Source organism: Neopelma chrysocephalum, unplaced genomic scaffold (assembly GCF_003984885.1).
Source record: "Neopelma chrysocephalum unplaced genomic scaffold, ASM398488v2 Primary Assembly neopelma1_75, whole genome shotgun sequence".
Lineage (NCBI taxonomy): Eukaryota > Metazoa > Chordata > Aves > Passeriformes > Pipridae > Neopelma > Neopelma chrysocephalum.
In genome coordinates, this window is record NW_020897736.1 from 154,055 (window position 1) to 171,777 (window position 17,723).

Genomic DNA, 17,723 nt, shown 5'->3' on the forward strand with positions numbered 1-17,723 from the left:
TTCTTTATTTATTATTTTTCCCCCCACTAAATACTACAAAAAGAGAGCTTTTCACATCAGTGGAAACGTGACTTTGGGACGATGCTCAAGTTTTGTAGCTACTTCAAGTTGCCATTGTCAGTAGCTGGCAAGATACATAATCTAACCAGAATGATAAATATTGAAGGAAGGCTTGATATAAGTTAACAAGGTAAAATAGGCTAAAAGCTCAGAACACTTTAAACTTGGTTGAATTAGTGTATGTTTCTACAAGATGTATCTCACATCCTTGTTGTGAGTTAAAATAGAGGGTCTCATATTGTTTAAGTAGGTACTGTACATATTCAGGCTAAGAAATTTCTGTTATAGTTAATACCCAGATGTATATGGATATATGTGAGTTGACAGGACTTGCAAGAAGTATAGGTTGATGCTAAAATGATATTGGAATTCATGGAAGTGAAATACCGTCCACTCATAATACACAAAGGGTACAGTCACATGAAAACCTGCATGTGAGGAGTCCCGTGATAATTAAGAGGTTGGGGTAACTAATTCATGGGCTTTCTGCAAAAATTCAAACCTCTTTGTAGGAAGACGTTTCTTGAAGATAATTAGACAAAAGGTGAAATGTTACTGTTGGCTTCCCAGAAGACTTTCTTCCTCTTTTCATAACTTCCATAACAGTGTTTGTGGTGTCTTTTTAGATAATTCGATGTATTGCATCATTTAACCCTTTGAGAAATCTCTTTTTGTCCATGTCAGCAAATTTCTGTGATTGCCTATGAGCCTACTAGGTTATTTTTTGAGTTATTGCCATTATCCATCTCTACCTCTTTTTAAAATCTGCATTACTAACTAGCATTTTTATTTTCTAAGGTCACCTAGACATTTATCTGAGCCCTGCTGACAAAGGGCTGCAGTGTGTGACTGCAAGTGGGCACTGCCTTTGTGAGAAGGGAGAAGAGACTTTAAGCAGAGTCCTTTTATTCATCCCATTTTCTGTGACCTGATGCACGTTCTATTATATGCAGTGAAACACCTCTCCCTTTGATTGTCACACCATGGTTGTTTTGGAGAGAAGGTTTGAATTCTTTCCCATCCTCTGTGGTGGGTTGGTTGGTTTGTTTGATTGGGTTTTCTGGGGAGTGTGTGGTTTTGTGTTTTGAGGTTTTTTTCCCCTACCCAGTTTCATAGATTTTTATCATTCCACTTGGAGGTGAAATAGGGAAGACTGCTGAAATGTGAAATATTTTAGTGCAGTGGAGAAAGCCTTGCTAACTCTGTGAAGTACAAGAGAGTGGGTTGTTCCAGCTGAGAAATCAGTATCTCTCCTGCTGTAAGTAGGGTTACTAGAAAGTCTTTTGCCAGATGGTTCTGTAATGCTTTCAGCCCCTTGACTTTCACATTCCACGACTTTCTGCAGTAACTAACACAAGGACACCTCATCAGGCTTCTAGAAATTTCCCTGCCAAATCCATGTTATTCAATCCCAGTGTTAACTGTGGAGCGGTTTCACGTGTTCATTTTGCCCTGGATCTTCTGAAGGGAAAATGACTGTCACATTTGCACATTTTCATATCAAAGACACCACTGCCAAAATGACATTCCTTTCAATAGGCTGAAAGCACCTAAGCACTTAGATAATTTTGAAAACAAGCTCTTAAGTCACTTAAATATTTAGCAGTTTTTACACAGTGTACTTCAAATGATCCTTCAAAAGAAACGCATCTATGAATTGCAGTAAAAGAAGTGCTTGGAAAAAGGCACTGAAATATAGTTGAAAGTTGAGTTTGTATTGCAGCCTGCCCTTGACAATGAAGATAGAGATGAACTGAAAAAATTGAAAACATATCCATGGACTTTAAGTACTCTTTAAGAACAATCTCCAGAGGGACACTGGAGGTCCCTCTCCTGCTTGTTTGCAAAACCAGATCTATCATAGCATCTTTTCTGCTTTTCAAATGAAGTGCAATTTGCAAAGGGGATTAAGGGAGTGCAGGTTGCTTTTCCTGTGTGTTTGTATCCTGTAGCAGTGTTCTGCTGAGATTCCCTCCATACAAGGATATTGGATAAATAGCTTATTGTGGAGTGAAAAATACTAAGGAGAACACATCTGGAAAAAACCCAAGCTGATAAGAACTCGAAGCCATGTTGATTACAATCTATGTTAACAGGCAGATCCTCCATTTCCAATAAGTAATATAAAAGACTATTGCATCAATATGCCTGGTAATTAAGAGTCAGGTTGTAGCAGTGAGACATTTGTTTCCTCCTCAGTTCATAAGGTTAGTAAGTACTGTCTTAGGGGATCTGTCTAGATGCCTTGTGTTGGTGCTGTAGGTGTGGGCTTGCCTAACGTTTAAAGGAATGAAGCTTTTACTGAACCCAGGTGCTAAAATCTCAAATCATATAAAGTGTTGCAGAAGATCTAGACTAAGAATCGGTTTTCAGAAGTGCTGCACATCTCATAAAAAACAGTTTTACAATGTTAAGTGGTGAAAACGGTGAGTAAGTTTGAGAAAGCCTCCTAGATCTGCTGACAGCTGTGAAACTGCGGGAGGAGAGGATGAGGTTTAGCGGAGCCTTAGTGCTTTCGTCCTCGGGACTGACTCAGACCTGTTGCACGCAGAACTTTTGTCATGACACTTTCCTGAGTTTTCAGCTTTTAATGCCTTCCATTTAACGAACTAAACAATTCAAGAATTAAAAATAAAAAAAATTTTAAAAAATTCTTTTGAAGTTGTTGCAAGTTTTTGGTGATTTCCTAAAAAATTTGTTGTTCTTCGACTTTTAGGGGTGGGCAGGGAACATTTAACTTGTCCAGTTACCTGCAAACAATCCCCATTTTTCTAGCAGTGGGATCTGTACATTATCTAACTGCACATTTCTTAAGTTCTTGTCAGTCTTGTCCTGTTTTAGGTAGATTTTTATCTGGCTGTCTGGCAGAAATGGAGAGCTCTTTATCTGTGAACAGCAATGTTCTCTTGTTTCTGTTCACTCCACTGCATTTCAGCATTTAACCACTTGTAAATAGCAAGATACAGACAACAGCTGATGAAATCCTGAAATGTATGGATTTAGGTTCAGTTTTGTTAGTGTTTTATTTCCTCTTTTCCTCCCTCCTTGCCACTCTCCCCCTGCCCTCCTGATTTATATTGCATTTCCTTACTTCAGGGATTTCTTTCCTGCCTGGAAATTGTGGTGTGTTTTAGGTGTCCCATATATGATTACAAATTTACTAAAATAAAAATTTCCCTGATGTCTGAAAAATTATTTACAGACAATGCAATGATAGTACTTATAAATAAGGATCAGCTGAATTTATATTCAGAATACTGTTTAATCCCAGATTTCCTCTATGACTGTGGGCAAGGCATTTAATTTCATTGTGGATGGGTTTGCCATCTGTAATAGAGGGAACAGCTCTGCTCTTCTGGGTTTTTTTCTGCAAACTGTATGAGCACTCACAGAAGAATCACCCTGGCATTGCTCACAAGTAGAGATGTATTAATAATATTACTGTACATTAAAAATTGGTAACCCAGTTTCAGTTCTATGAATTCTGTTAACACAAGACTTCAAGTAAAGCTGTTTGTTTTATTTTCATACAAGTGACATACCAGGAATGTGAATTAAAAAGGCAAGTAAGTTTAACACCAGATTTGCATCCTTGGGAATCAGATCAAGATTTTGCATCCCATAGTCTTTTTGCAAAGCACCTTGGCAATGTTGAAGTCCTGTTGCAAAAAACGGGGTGCATACAGTTCGTTCATGTAACATACATTGGATTTTCAGTTTGACTTGCTGTAAAGTCCCGAGAATTGAAGTAGAGATGACTAATGTAGGTCTGTATACATTTTTGTAGATATCCTGGAAAATACTGAATAAACAGTCTTAAATGTGTTTCTCCTTCCTTTCTGTAGGATTTGTGTGTGATCAGCATTGTGCTGTACCACAGTGAAGAGGTATTTTTCACTTCAAGATACCTTGCATTAAAGGATCATGGTAGACAGTTTAATAGTTTCTTTGAGGTAAGTGATGCAATAAAACATTTAAAATCTTATTTAATGTTTTCTTAACACACTGCAATAAATATCAATTTGGTTATCTTTTGCTTGGGTGTTAAATTGTCTGCGTCATAGGAGGATAAATAAAAATCTTGTCCCAGGATCAAATACTCAACTATATGCATACCAGACATAGCATTCTTTGGTGATAGTGAAAGAAGAAAGTTCTCAGTGATTGTTTATGCTTAGAGCATCTCTTTGTGAGTGCCAATGTGATGGCAAATATTAGTGGAAAGTGCCTGTTTTTTTGATGAGGCTGCACAACTACAATCACTGGGCTTAAATTACTGTTTTATATGTTTTAGTACCTGTGCTGCAATTCATTCAGGAATTTGTATTATGCATTCCTGAAACAGTTTGCCAGTGGGCAAACATAGGAAAGACCTTTCAAACAGCTTTCCTAACAAAGGAAACATTCAGCTGTTTCTAAGCTGGTCTGGCCGGTTCTGTAGTTGGGCAAGCAGATTCAGAGCAGGCAGGCTCCACAAACAAAAGCTGGCCTCCTCCGAGGAATGACAGCTCCCTGCTCTTGCATTTGGATGGGGACACTGGCAGTAACACCTCTGCTCTAACCTTGCTCCTTGTGAGTTTGGGACAGCAATCTTTGAATTGCAATTTTGGCCCCCTCCTAATATGCCAGGGCAGATTCCACATCAAAATGGATCTGTCACATATTATTGACATGACCTGTGTTATCTTTGCTGTTGAAATTTCACCCTGTGTAGCTCCTCCCAAGCTGTCCCAGACTTGGGCTGCTCTGCAGACTTGGGAGGAAGTCGGGAAAATGGGACAAGAGCCATCCTGCAATAGTCAATACTGATCACTTGGCTAAAATGCTTTCACTTGTATCTGAACAATCCACAGTTGGCCATTATGTTCCTTGGTAAAATACAACTACTAAAGAACAGCAGCCAGGTGAGAGATCTGTTTTGGTACCCTCCAGCTTCATTTCTGCAGAGCTAACACTCACTGCCAGAGGTGTTTCTAAATGAGACGTTCCTAAATGAGGTGTTAATTAGCAAACTTTTTCTTGCTACTCCTACAGTAGACCCGATGTTGTTTTGCTTTGTGCTTTTTGCCTCCCCCTCTCCCCCAGTTAAAGAGAAATTGGCATTGCCAGTAAAAGAAAGTGAGCAAATTTGCTCTTTGTAACTTGGATAGGTGGACAATTTAAAGCCTGACTTCACTTCAAATCAGGTACTTGGCTCCAAGGTGCCTTATGTTCTTACAGATGGTTCTTACAGAGGCCTGAGTTACACAGCCATGGATCAGCTGCAATTGGTACCTCACCTGTTCATGGATACTTGGAAAGTTTTGCCTTGTTTTGAGGAGCACTTGTTCTTTTTGGCTTTTTTGCATTGTAAGAATACCTGAATCAAACCCACTGAAATTGGAGAAGCCTATTCTTGTAGCCTGGGAGGCCTAAGGTTAGTCAAGCATGACAAATAAAAAGGCCTAGTGTGGAGAAGTTAGCCAAAGCAAGCTGCTGAGGGAAATAACATTAAAAAAATTAAATTGCCACACACTGATTTAAGCTAGAGGCTTACCTCAGGATAGCTTAAGTATTCCTGGCAAATTTCCTGTGTATGTGGAATAGTAGGTTGATACCATTGTTTCTGACAGATCCAACTGCAGATACAGAAGCAAATTTAAAAAGTAGGTTTATTGTCCTTGAGCCACGAACATATAGAGGGTTATTCCTTAAAGAATGGCCAGGAGAGGCTTGGCACGGAGTAATCACACATACACTACAAGTTTGCATTTTAGAACTGAGAACTTTAATCTGGTAAGTAATTTGCTTTGAAGATTACAGCTCTCATTCAGTTCAGAACTCACAACCTTGTACATGATTTCAGAAGAATTTACACATGGAAATCTGTAGTCAGTCAGACTGATCAGAAAAATCCTGTCCTGTTGAGGATGAAAGCATTCATTTCCTTCTGCAAAGTTTGAACTTTCTTTCACATGCTCTGAGGGATTATAGGGAGTAGAAGCCATAAGGGAGCAGGGATCAGGTAGGGAGATTCTGAAAAGGAAGTTAAATATAATTTGCAGAGGAGGTGGGCTGGGCCTGTCACAGGCTGCACTCCACCTACTTAGATGCTTGTCATTTTTCATTGAGAAGAGTTAGGAGATCACTTGAGCACTTGGAAAAGAGATATGCAGGTCAGCTGAAGACAGACTTGATGCTGTCATTTTGCAGTTTGGAGGTCTGAATTCTGATTCTATTTCTTCCTTTGACTTCAGGTGGGATTTGCAGATCAGTTTATTCATTCGTGCCTTTGGCTTCCATCTACCCCTGTGTGATTGGGCCCCGCTCTGAACTGCATGTTTTGAGTGATTTCTTTGTAGTGCCTTATGCTGGCTCTGATTTCAGCCACCTCCTCAGTATTTTGTTTTATCACAAATGATAGCTTTGTGCAATATAATACTTCCTTCTAACACACTTTTTAAAGTGCTGCTTCCCCCCCCCCCCGCCCAAATTGATGTGGCAGTAAAGAAGTAATGACTTTTTCTTGCCTTTAATTGGTTTATTGCTTTGAGAGAGAGGGCCATAGATGATGAGGTGATGATAAGCCATGTGCAATCAATACTTGCCTACTGGTTCCTTTTGCAGTATGTTGGCAAGGACAAACAGAAAACTCAAGAAAAGCATTCTCCCTAGTACAAGAGTATTTTTATTGGTGGTAATGCAATGCTTAGTATTAAAAAAGCCCTTTCTGTTTAGGAGGTCTGTCTCAGCAATTACCTGAAACAGTGAGAAATATTTAAAGAGTTACTGTGTAGGGAGCAAAGGAGGGAGCTGTGAGTAGGAAACACAGCTGGATTTTGTCTGGTCCATTAGTTTGCAGATGTATTTTGTGTCCAAATCCATCAGTTTTAGTTCTGCATTGAAATTCAGCAAATCATTAGCAGCTTTCCTTTCTAGAGAGGGTCTGAAACATACTCTTTGTAGACTGAAAAGTCAAATTCCTGGTAGAAATAAAGATACCTTGATCCTATTTCTCATACCTGTCCATATTTTCTTATGGAGTGGCTTGTTAGAAGGGGGCAAACCAGTCCCCATTGCAAATTATGGCAAACAAAAGACTGAGCTAACTGTGCCTAACTTGTAACAGGCTCGTAGGAGTCATTATGGTGGTGAGGCTTGACAGAACAGAGTTTTTTTGGGCTTGGTTCCCATTATGACTCCTTTCAGACTGAAGATGTGGTGACTGGGGTGATGCTTGGCTGCGTATCCTGAGTCTCTGGTGGGCTGTGTCTGCTGCTTTCCACCTTCTGTGCTCATTAGGTTATTCAATTTTCACAAGTGTTAGGCAGCTGGGGAAGAACCTATTTCTCCGTGTTTCCTGTGTGCTGGAGGTGGGGTGTTCATCTGGAAAGCAAGGAGCCAGAGCTAGAAGCAGACCTAGTCCACAGATGGGTGAATCCTTACTTAACACTTTAGAAAACTTGCAGAGCATATGTCAGTCTGACACTGAATGCTGAGGTGTTAAAATATGCCCGGCCAAGAATATTTTAATTTAAACATGGAGTTCTGTGAAATACTGTCAATGGATTCTACTTGGTGCACTTTCTATGTATGGCCCTGGTACTGTCTACTGTGAATAGAATGTCATCAGGACATTTCATATAGTTTAGTGAGTCTGCTTTGGTTAGTAATGGTTTTCAAGTATCTAAATATTTTCTTGCAGTATGAACCCTGTAAATAGGTTGTAGATGTGCAGTTTGTATTAGTGGTATTTATATGTTCTGTTCCACTGTTTGCCTTTTCAGACTTCTCAGTTCCCTAGCAGTGTTGGGATTTCAGTTTGTCATCCCACAGCCTTCAATTGAACACAGAAAGGTAAGCATTAGAAATATTCAGATCTTGTATACTTAAAGATAACAGTAGAAAACATTAGAGTAAGGTGTGTAAAGCAATGCAATCTGAATAAAGTTCTGGCAATAAGTGCCTTCTGTTTTGTGTGTGTGGGTGGGTTGTTTCTTTTTATTTTTATAAATTATACTTGATTGAAAGAGGCTCATCATGGTTAATTAGCTGAGTAATTGTATGGAGTGTTGTAAGTCACACATAGTTACTCAAGCTTTGGAGCATTTTCATCATGTGACACACAAGGGAAAAAGAATTCTTGTCAGTGAGAGCAGCACCAGACATGGAGCGATTAGAGAACCACCCAGTTGCTCACAGGTAGTTCATTCTCTTACAGAGACAGAAATGTCTGGAACAGAAGCTGGACCCAAACCCCACTCTGCTGCCAGATTTCCACTGGTAGAGATTGGAGCTGGAAGCTGCTGAAGTTTCCTGTTGTGCTCCTGGGAATGGTTCACTCCTTGGTTCCCTCCCATGGGGTCTCTAAGTGGGTGTGCAGCCTGCACCCTTCCCTCCTGCTCAGCACTGCTCACATCTTGGCTGCAGTACTGGGGTTTTGCACTGCTTTTCAGGAAAGTAGTGGACATTTTGGAGAGGAACACAGACCAGCAATGATTATCCTCAGGAGATTTTAAAATCTTACCTCTGAGGGAAGTTTAAATGAATTCAGGTTTTTTATTCTAAACATCAGAAGACTGGTGGCAGAGGCAGATATAATCTTCAAATACTTAGAGTGCTAAAGAGAAGGCTGTTCTTTCTGTCTGGTGGAGCAGATGAGAAGAAATGGATTTAAACTGAGGCAAGGGAAACTTAGGTTTGATGTTAGAAAAAACTTCTCATGGTAAGGATATAAAGAAGAATAGATGATATTGATGGGATAATATTTAGAATTTCCATGATGGAGGTCTCTGTGAATGTGTTGAACAAATGTTTGTCAGGAATGATGTGCAGGTGTCTGTGATCCTGCCAGGGACCTGAGGTGAGACCCCTTGAATGCTGTTCTGTCTCTTTATGGGCTGTGACCTTATATCAATATTGTTCTCATTTCTTAGTTGGTATTCAAACACAACCTTATTAAAGGTATCAAATAACCTATTTAAAACAAGTTTGCTTTTTAACATAGACTTTCAAATAATAACGCAAGATGCATTTTTTTTTAATAAACTGTACTTTTACAAGGAGATAAAAGGCAAGTTTTCTGGGTTTCCTTTTTTTTATGCTGTCTTTAGGGTAAAACATTATTTGGGCAATAGCCTCATAGTTATGGACTAGAAACCTGAAGGCATCTGATAGTCATAGTTCCTGAAGAACACAGATGTCCTGTTAACTCCTTGTGCAGCCTAATTGTAAGACAAGTTAAATGAGGTCAGTAATGATGCAGTCTCAAACTGGCACTGTCCAGTCTGCACAAACTGTCCAGGGGCTCTGTTCTTAACTGCTCTACAACACAGTATTTCTGCCTATCTTACATCTCCTCTCTTTTGTCCTGCAGCTGAGATGGTCATGCTGCTGCTCTGCTTTCAGTACTCTGCCTGATTAGACATTCTTTTGTAACACTGACAGTGGAGAGATGCTGCAATCCAGCTTCCAAATAGCTTTAGGGGGAATGAATCTACTAACTAAAATAGAGTAACTCAGAGAAACAATTGCTTCATTCTGGGAAGCCCCGGAATTAATTTAGATAAAATCAGATTCTTTGTTTTCAATTGAATGAGAAATGCCACGGGTCTGGAGTGTGTTCTGTTCCAGTTAAAGGGACTTAGGGGCATGGTAACCACCTTGGAGCCCTGCTTTGTGCTGCACACAAGAGGCACAAGTTTCTGGTGGCGGTCTCACACAGGCTCCGAGGCTGTCTGTCAGTCTCAGCTCTTACACCACTGACAGGATTCTCTTCCTGCCAAACTGTGTTAGTCTTGAAGTCTGTATTTGTTAAACTTTTCACAAGCCTTCTGGCACACCTATCAGCTCCAGACTAGAGGGGCTGTTAGCAGCTCTGAAGGACGTGTTTCTAACAGGGTGTGGGTTCCCAGCTTTGTAGCTCTGGAAGTTCTATCTATTCTTTTCCTGCAGTAACCTGGACATGTGTGTGCTGGCATCCCTAGGCAGCAGCTCCTGAGGATTTCTGGGTGGATGTCTCTGCTGTCTGGCAGAGTTCCTTCTATGTGAGAGGAGCTTGGATTTTGCAGGAAGGAAGGGAGAGGAGGAGAGAGGGATTTGATGAACAATATGCCATTTTAACAAAACAGTGAATAACAAAAGTGGTGTTTGGTAACTTCCATGTACACACTCAGAGGGTACAGAATCTGGAAACTAAATAACTAGTGCTGAAGTCTAATGAAACATTAGACCATATCCCAGTCCTTATTGTGTGTTGATTTTGCAGCTTAAAGTTAAGAATGTGTGCATGACTGATGGTTTAACCTGCAGTATTGGAGAATATGGATTCTGCCTTGTGCACCCTGCATATGGTTATTTTTCCTCTGAAAGCTATGGATGGGGAAATAAAATCAGAGAATTGGACTTGGTTATTTGGCTGAGTAATTTGTTAAAATATTTCCAAATAGTCTAGATGTTTTTCTTACAGTAAAACTTTTGGGAAAATGAAGTAAAACCCAGGACAATCCCCAAAGCAGTTGATGGAAATCCACTGTAACTCCTACACACCCACAGTTCAGCTGAGATGTTGTTCTTTTAGGATTTGAGTGTGCTTAAAACCATCAGGAAATACTGTGTTGTGTGTTGGGTTTTTTTGTTTTGTTTTGTTTGTTTGGGTTTTTTTAAAATCTTGCTAGTTTTTAATCTTTTGTTTCTTCTTTGTTTAAAGTCACACTAGTTTCAGAGAAGCTTACATAATGTAGATTTTTCAACAAAAATCTATTTGTAGTTTCCTAACTCATACTTGTAGAGTTTTTTATTTAGCTTTAGTGTATTAGAACTGTTTAAAGTACCATTTGGCTACTCTTGACTTAGTGATATATGCTTAGGAGCTTAACATGACGAAAGAATTTTATCAAGCAGCATTTTTTAAAATATTTTTTAATTTTAAGAGAAATAGCATCAACAAATTCTGGAAGAGCAGAACTCAGCAGGTTGCTTCCTCAGATGCACACACAAAAATCTGTTTCTGGCATGACAGCATGGGACTGTTAGCTGGAAGAATGAGCCAAATTACTTCCCTAGCAGGGAAGTGCAGATAGTGGAATTAAGACTTGGGGAGACGACAGAATCAAATGGGAAAGTTGTGGGAAAACATTTGACTGGGCAATGTTTTCTGCTTTTAGACTTTATAATTTTTAAATGACAGTCTTGGAAGCTTGTCTGACATACAAAGTCAGAATTTACCAATACAGAGTTTCTAGTTTCAGAAATATCTGGCTACCTGATTTTTATATAGAAATAGCTTTTGTGTTTATTTACTTTAAACAACGCTGTCTCTGCTGTCAGAAGTGCACAAAAACTGAAAGAGCATCCTTGTGTCTTCCTATATCTGAGTTTAGGGTACTACTCTGTTTGTTAATCCCTTCTCTGTAAATGGCACAGGTTTGTACAGTAATTCAAATACATTAAATATGGTATGTTTGTTAGATAGAAATGAAAATTTTTATGGAAAAGACTTACGGTTTCTTGTTGGCAACAGGGGTTATAGTGTTCATTAGAAGCTTCTTGGAGTTTTTTTTAATGATCTAACTTATTTATTCCTCATTCATAGTATCGAATTTGTATTATCAAGTGCACTCCTCTGTAAGGCCAAAATACTTGTCAATAATAGCAAAAAAAGGGGGAAATGTTTTGTGAAAACAAATTGCGTTTTAAAATGAGCCAAACTCTCTGCAGCTGGTTAAACTGAAATCTTTCTTAATATTTGAATGATTAACTTTCCCTGTCCATCAGTACTGGACATATGAACAGCCCTCCTGCTGCTCATGAAACTCTCTGTTCTCCTTCCCTGTGCTGATTGTATTGAGATTTAACCTTGTCTGATAAGTGTCATACTGTGATGAAGTGACTGTTAAACTATAAAACATAGCACTCCTTCTCCTAGACAACCACTGAAGTCTGTATTCCCAATTTTACAGAAGTCATTCCTGGGTGGATTTTTGACTAATCATGTGTTGCTGTGTTAAGACAGTAAGCTGTGGTTATATCTGTGCAGTGTTCATTTCAATAAAACTGGTAATGTAAATAGTAGCAAAGTCTGTCCAAATGAAATTTCTGACGTAAATATTGCATTGTTTGAACATCTTAGTTATGGTACAAAATGGTAATGAAGCAATGGACTTGCTTTGAATTTATGCATATCTTTTTTGTCACTCAGTTGTAGATGAATATTGACTTCAATGGAGTATCTAAAACTGATTTTCAGTGTCTGGAAGCAGTGTCAGGATTTATTTTTACAAGTTTTTGATTGGGACACCACCCTACTGTTGAAGAATTTTGAGCCTATTGGGCTCAATATAATTCCTTTATGCTGGCTCTAAATTAAAGAAGAAATAAATTGGGTATTTTATCTTGCTATCAGACACACAATGTCTCTAGGAAAAGCAACTATTTATCAAGTGAAGGTGACTATACTCCCCACAAAATTTTGAGATTAATGTGCTTTAAGATGTGTGGTGTTGGGGTTTTTGTGGTTATTTTTTCCCCTCTCTTGTATTGGATTCAAATATGCTTGTTGAGGGGTTGTAACTGCTAAGTCAAGAGAAATAAGGAACAGAAGAGGAGCAAAAGCTGAGGGAAAAGAGAGGAACGGGGGAAGAAAAGGTGGCCAAGGTCCCTCATTTGGTCCTGGTGAGCAGTTAGAGCAGTTCAGCTCCTGTGGGAATGATGCCTGAGCTGCAGTGCCGTGTAATGGCCAAGCCCCCACATTACTCAAATAGCAGTTCTGTTCATAAAAGGGAATTTCTACAATTAACATCTGCTTCAGAGCAGTTTACCCAGCTGTGGTATAATGGGTTTTGGAGAGGGTGATGTTTTCTGGTTTGCCTGGAGGAGTGGGTTGGTATTTTTTTGGTTTCTTTTCAGTAGACACACAAGTATTCTTTACCTCTAAAAGGAGTAGCTTCCGAGTTACCTCTCTTTGCCTTTTTCACCTTTCTGTGTTTTCCGTTTTCTCCACCATATAGTAGCAGTGTATTGATTTTACTGGCAGAATACATGAAATTGAGTTATGAGTTTATCAGAAGTTCATTTAAACAAATTAGTATGTCCCTGTGGGTTAACTGTGAGGGTTCTCTGCGCTTTCCCTTTGCTTCAGGAGAAGATAATTGATTAAAAATACTTAATTTCCCTGCTTGCCTGCTCCCATGCCCTTTAAGGGGAGTTTTAAAATTGCTTTACGTTACATTTATTTGCTATAGGATAGACCTTTTTCCTGGCAGTCATGTACCTTCCTGAGGTTTGTCCTAGGAATGGAACATTTATATGTGACAAGTAAAATGAAATGCTAAGACTTAAAGGACTTCTGACATATTCTTAGGTTTATTGGACTGCTTAGTTTGAGGGGCAAAAGCAAGGAGACGAGTTTGGTCATGAAATACACCACGGATTTATTTTCATCTTTGTGTCTTTCCATCTTTGCTTTCTTGGACAGTCTGGCTGGCCTGCTCCAGTACACTGCACTGCTGCAAAAGGCTTAAAATGGGAGGAATAATTCCTTCTACTGGGCTGTAGGAAGAGGGTGATGGAGATGTAATGGGAAGGCAAAGGGAGAGTGTGCAGAGAGGGTGATAACTTTGAGTACTATTTCAAGTGACAAGAATTCAGTTACTAAATCTGACTATGATGTAGTGTTTAGGATTCATATAGAAAATTCTGTGTATGAATGAGATCCTACACTTTCATTTATATTGTAATAGTGACAGTGGATGACAATGTTTCTTCATTTCCATTGTTGTTCTGCCCCATGGTGTACCACACCCCATAAAAGTCACTGTTGTGTTCACTGAAGGGGATGCAGCTGCCCAATCCATCTGAACACACTATAACAGAGTGTGTATTTACTATAACAGAGGACAACGTGGAGTGTGAAGCAAATCTGTATCCTTGAAACATTGGAGGAAACTGGAGTTAGACAAAGTAGTTAATATCTAAGCCTGGCTTTTGGCCAAGACATCAGGACTAAAGCTAAAGCCTAATAGCTCTCAGGAGTACTGTGGGATCTCCACCACAGCTGGTCCCCACTTTGCTTTTCCCCGTCCTCGGAAGCAGAAGCCTGTAGGGAAGGCCGTGTTCCTCCCTGCAATCCAGGAAGGGTGAAGCTCTGCCCCATAACAAGACTTTTTCTTTAAAATTGACCTTTTAGTGTAATAGAATATTTACAACAATAGCTGAAAGAATTTTCTTCCTATTTCTGCCTACTAATTCCCTGTCCTTGATGTTGTAGATTAAAGTGTTTAGGGAATAAAATTCTTCTTTGTTTGGGGAAAGGAGGCAGGATAAGGAAACATTATTTTATGTGAATACACTCTTTGAAAAATCAAGGCCAATGGTTTTGTTATTTTTAACCTGCTTTATCATGGACCTCTGATTTCTTTTTTAATTTTTAAATTAAAAAATACTGACTTCTTTAATCTCAGAGCAGGAGTTCTGTTTTCTTTGGGAAAAAAAAAGAAAATATCTTAATTCCATTTGGGTTCTAGAGCAGGCGAGCTTACAGGGTCATAGATGAGCTTCTCATCTTCTTTCAGAGCAGTATTGCATTCTGTCCAAGCTTTGGATCAGAGTGATGATAAAGATGAGAAGCTTTTTGGATTCACAGTTGAGTTCTTCTGTTAGGGAACGTTGCCTTCAGTTTTATGACAGCTTGTCCTCTCTGCTGCTGGAGTGATGGGTGGGTGACTCACTGAGAGATCTGGGGGTGTGTTATGTCTGTTACTGAACACATCAGATGTGTATTTCCACCACATGTGGATCCCAAAGAATTTTTCTGAGTGTAGAAATATGATAGAATGGCAACAAATTTGTCACAACTGTAGATGATTGACCTGGAGGAGGCCAAGGGTAGTGCAAGCTGGGTGACTTGGACCACAAGTGATAGTTAATGATGAGGGAATAATTTCAAAAATAAAGAAGCCTAATTTGTTGATGTAGTGAGGGCCTGATGCTTATCATCTTTACCTTCCTGTAAATGAGAAGCAATCCTACTGTTGATAAGGAGTGGTTGTGTGGAACTGGTAGAAGTGAGGTCAGGAGTGAGCCATCTGTTACTTGAAAACACTTAATGGTCTCACAGAAAAATGGGAAGAAACCTCTCCCTTAAAACACTGGGCTCCCAGAGTGCAATGGAGGTGGTCTTGGTGTGAAAAAAAGTAGCCAGACTTGGGGGAAGCTTCAAGCTTTGCTGGCACAAAAACTGTCCCGACTTTTTCCAGAACTGTTTACTTTCTAGACTATTCAAATAATGTGAAAGTTTCTTCAGATGTGGTCAAAGTTGGTTGAAGGGGCAGTTAAGCTGTCCAGGCATTGTAACTCCCTTCAGTGATTTGTGAATACAAAGGTCTTCTATTTCCAGGCTTTTTAGCCCTTTAATCTTCACAGGCACAGATGTTCAGACAGAGATTTTATACAAAGAACGGAAACCTAAATCGTTTAAGCTGGTAATATTTACACTTACCACGTACTGTAAAATTCAAATGGTTTACTACTTCTCTGATTAAAGGCTTCCAAAATGCACTGAAGGATTAAAATAGCTGAGCACACTAACCAGGCAGACATGTACACATTGTGTCATGATGTTTTGTTTGGCCCCTGCCCCATTTTTCTGCCAGTCTTGAGAGATCCAAGAAGTTATCTGCAACTTTTAGGGTTTTTTTGGTAGATTGTTTTTTATCAAACCACCAAAGTTCCACATCTTTCTTATAAAAGACATAAAAAATATGGTTGTTTCAAATGAACATGTATAAAGTGGACTGTAAAGACTTTCTGCTGGGAAATTATCATGGCTGTATAGGTATGGTCTTTATTGGAAACTAGCTGAGCTAATATTGGAAGAATATTCCTTTAAGATGCTTAGATTGGTGAAGGAATTAAACGAGTTCCATAGATGTGTTTACAACACTGGCAGGGAAATACAATAATGTTACACTTGAACAGGTTCTAAAACTAAACTATCATTTCCCCAGCTCATTGAGAATTTGGCATGCTCTGCTCTCAGCAGCGGTTCAGGTCTCCTTTCTGGGACTCTGCCTGCTTTTGTTTTCACACTCCTGAAATTTTAAGAAGGCAAAGTCCAGCTCTTACTTTGTGGCTTGTTCTTTGATCACTTATATAATAATTGAAGGTGAATGAGGAATACTGTGTTCCTCACATCCCAGATGTGACATATGCATTTTAAATAGTAACAATATACTATTTTACCGGTGTTCTGAATCCTCAGGCAGGCTGAGCCTGGCTGTGATAAAAGCTGCCTGCATATCTTTTGTGACAGGCTGTGCCCTAGTGAAACCTTTAATCAGTCAGAACTATAAAATAAAGGAGGTGTGACCCTGGAGTAATGGAATAAATGAGGAGGTCATGTTTTCCAAGTGCCTTGATACCCTGTTAATAATGATGGGGACAGCTTGGTGTCACAGCGTGGGTTATCATGGCAGGAGAAGGACCATGGAAGAGACAATGAAAAAATGCCTAAAGCCTGAAGGGTGTTGGGGGATATGAACAGAACTGGAGCTCTTTCCTCTGGAGGCACAGGACAGATAGGACAGTAGGAGCTGAAAATAAGAAATTCCACTCTGGCTTCTGCTAATTCCACTCTGTGTCCAGGACATGGATGAGATTTAACCGAGGGAACACCGTTGGTAGTATTTTTTTGAGCAGGTGATAAAACGTTCTTCTGGATACAATTTCATGCCTTTGGGCGAAGATAATACCATAAAGCTTTGTGGAACATACATGCATGTCTGTTATATCCCTTTCAGATGTATATTTATGAATATGATGTAATTAATTAGTTCATGAATCCATTTACATTCTGGGCATTTAACCAGAAAAAGAATTACTGGATAACATGTTAGAAATTAAATCTATGAAATATAATATTATTGTATCTAAACTGAAATTGGAAAAAAAAAGACCTGAAATGTCTGATTTGGTTTAGTTATCTCCAAGTTTAAAGCTTTCCATTGCCTTTTTATCCTTTTTCAGTTTTGAATCTGGATTGCTATAACATGCTTAGTATCTGCAAAATACTTGGTAACATTGGCTGTGGCTATAGCAGCTTAATTATGTAGCTGGCTAAAATGTATATACTGTCACTAAGCATTATAATCATTATTACTGTGAAATTCCATCATTAGTTCACATTTGGAGTACTGTGTGCAGCATTGCACACCCATGTAAGAATGTAGGAGTGGAAAAGGTGCTGAGAATGAGGAATTCCTTACAAAAAGAGACTGGACAGATTAGGACTGCTGAATTCCAAAAAGAGATCCTGGAAGTGGGTTGTGTTAGCAATTGCAAATCAAACATCATGGTGTGGTGGAGGAGAATACAGAATGATCGTTTTTCATTTATCACCAAGAAAATAATTTGGGAGACAAAACGAAATTGTCAGGCTGCAGGTATAACCAGAGGTAAGAAAACCACTTTTTCAATTTAAAATGCACAATTTTTTGGAAGCCAAGATTAAAAATACGCTAAAAAGGGTATTAATTGTTTCATGCAGAATGGGTCCAGTGGTGGTTATGAAAAAGAACTGCAATATGGTGTTTAGCAGAAGGAAGCCCTGAAATTACTAATTAGCTGGAAGCAGAGGGTCTGTGGATGTCTCTGAATGTGCCCTGGTTCTTACACTGTTCCCTAAACCT

The 17,723-nt window shown here is 39.2% G+C and overlaps 1 protein-coding gene across 3 annotated transcripts in view; it reads left to right on the plus strand.

Annotated features, from left to right (window-relative positions):
* The window catches only part of THSD4 (thrombospondin type 1 domain containing 4), a 260,249-nt gene that overhangs the window by 16,546 nt on the left and 225,980 nt on the right, over window positions 1-17,723 (plus strand). For all 3 annotated transcript variants that reach the window (XR_003534995.1, XM_027688407.1, XM_027688408.1), the window contains exons 2-3: window positions 3,906-4,013; window positions 7,827-7,896. Coding sequence is in view for 2 of the 3 variants with exons in the window: in XM_027688407.1 (XP_027544208.1) it covers window positions 3,985-4,013; window positions 7,827-7,896 (99 nt within the window). In the remaining variant the exon portion in view is untranslated. The remainder of the gene's footprint in view (window positions 1-3,905; window positions 4,014-7,826; window positions 7,897-17,723) is intronic.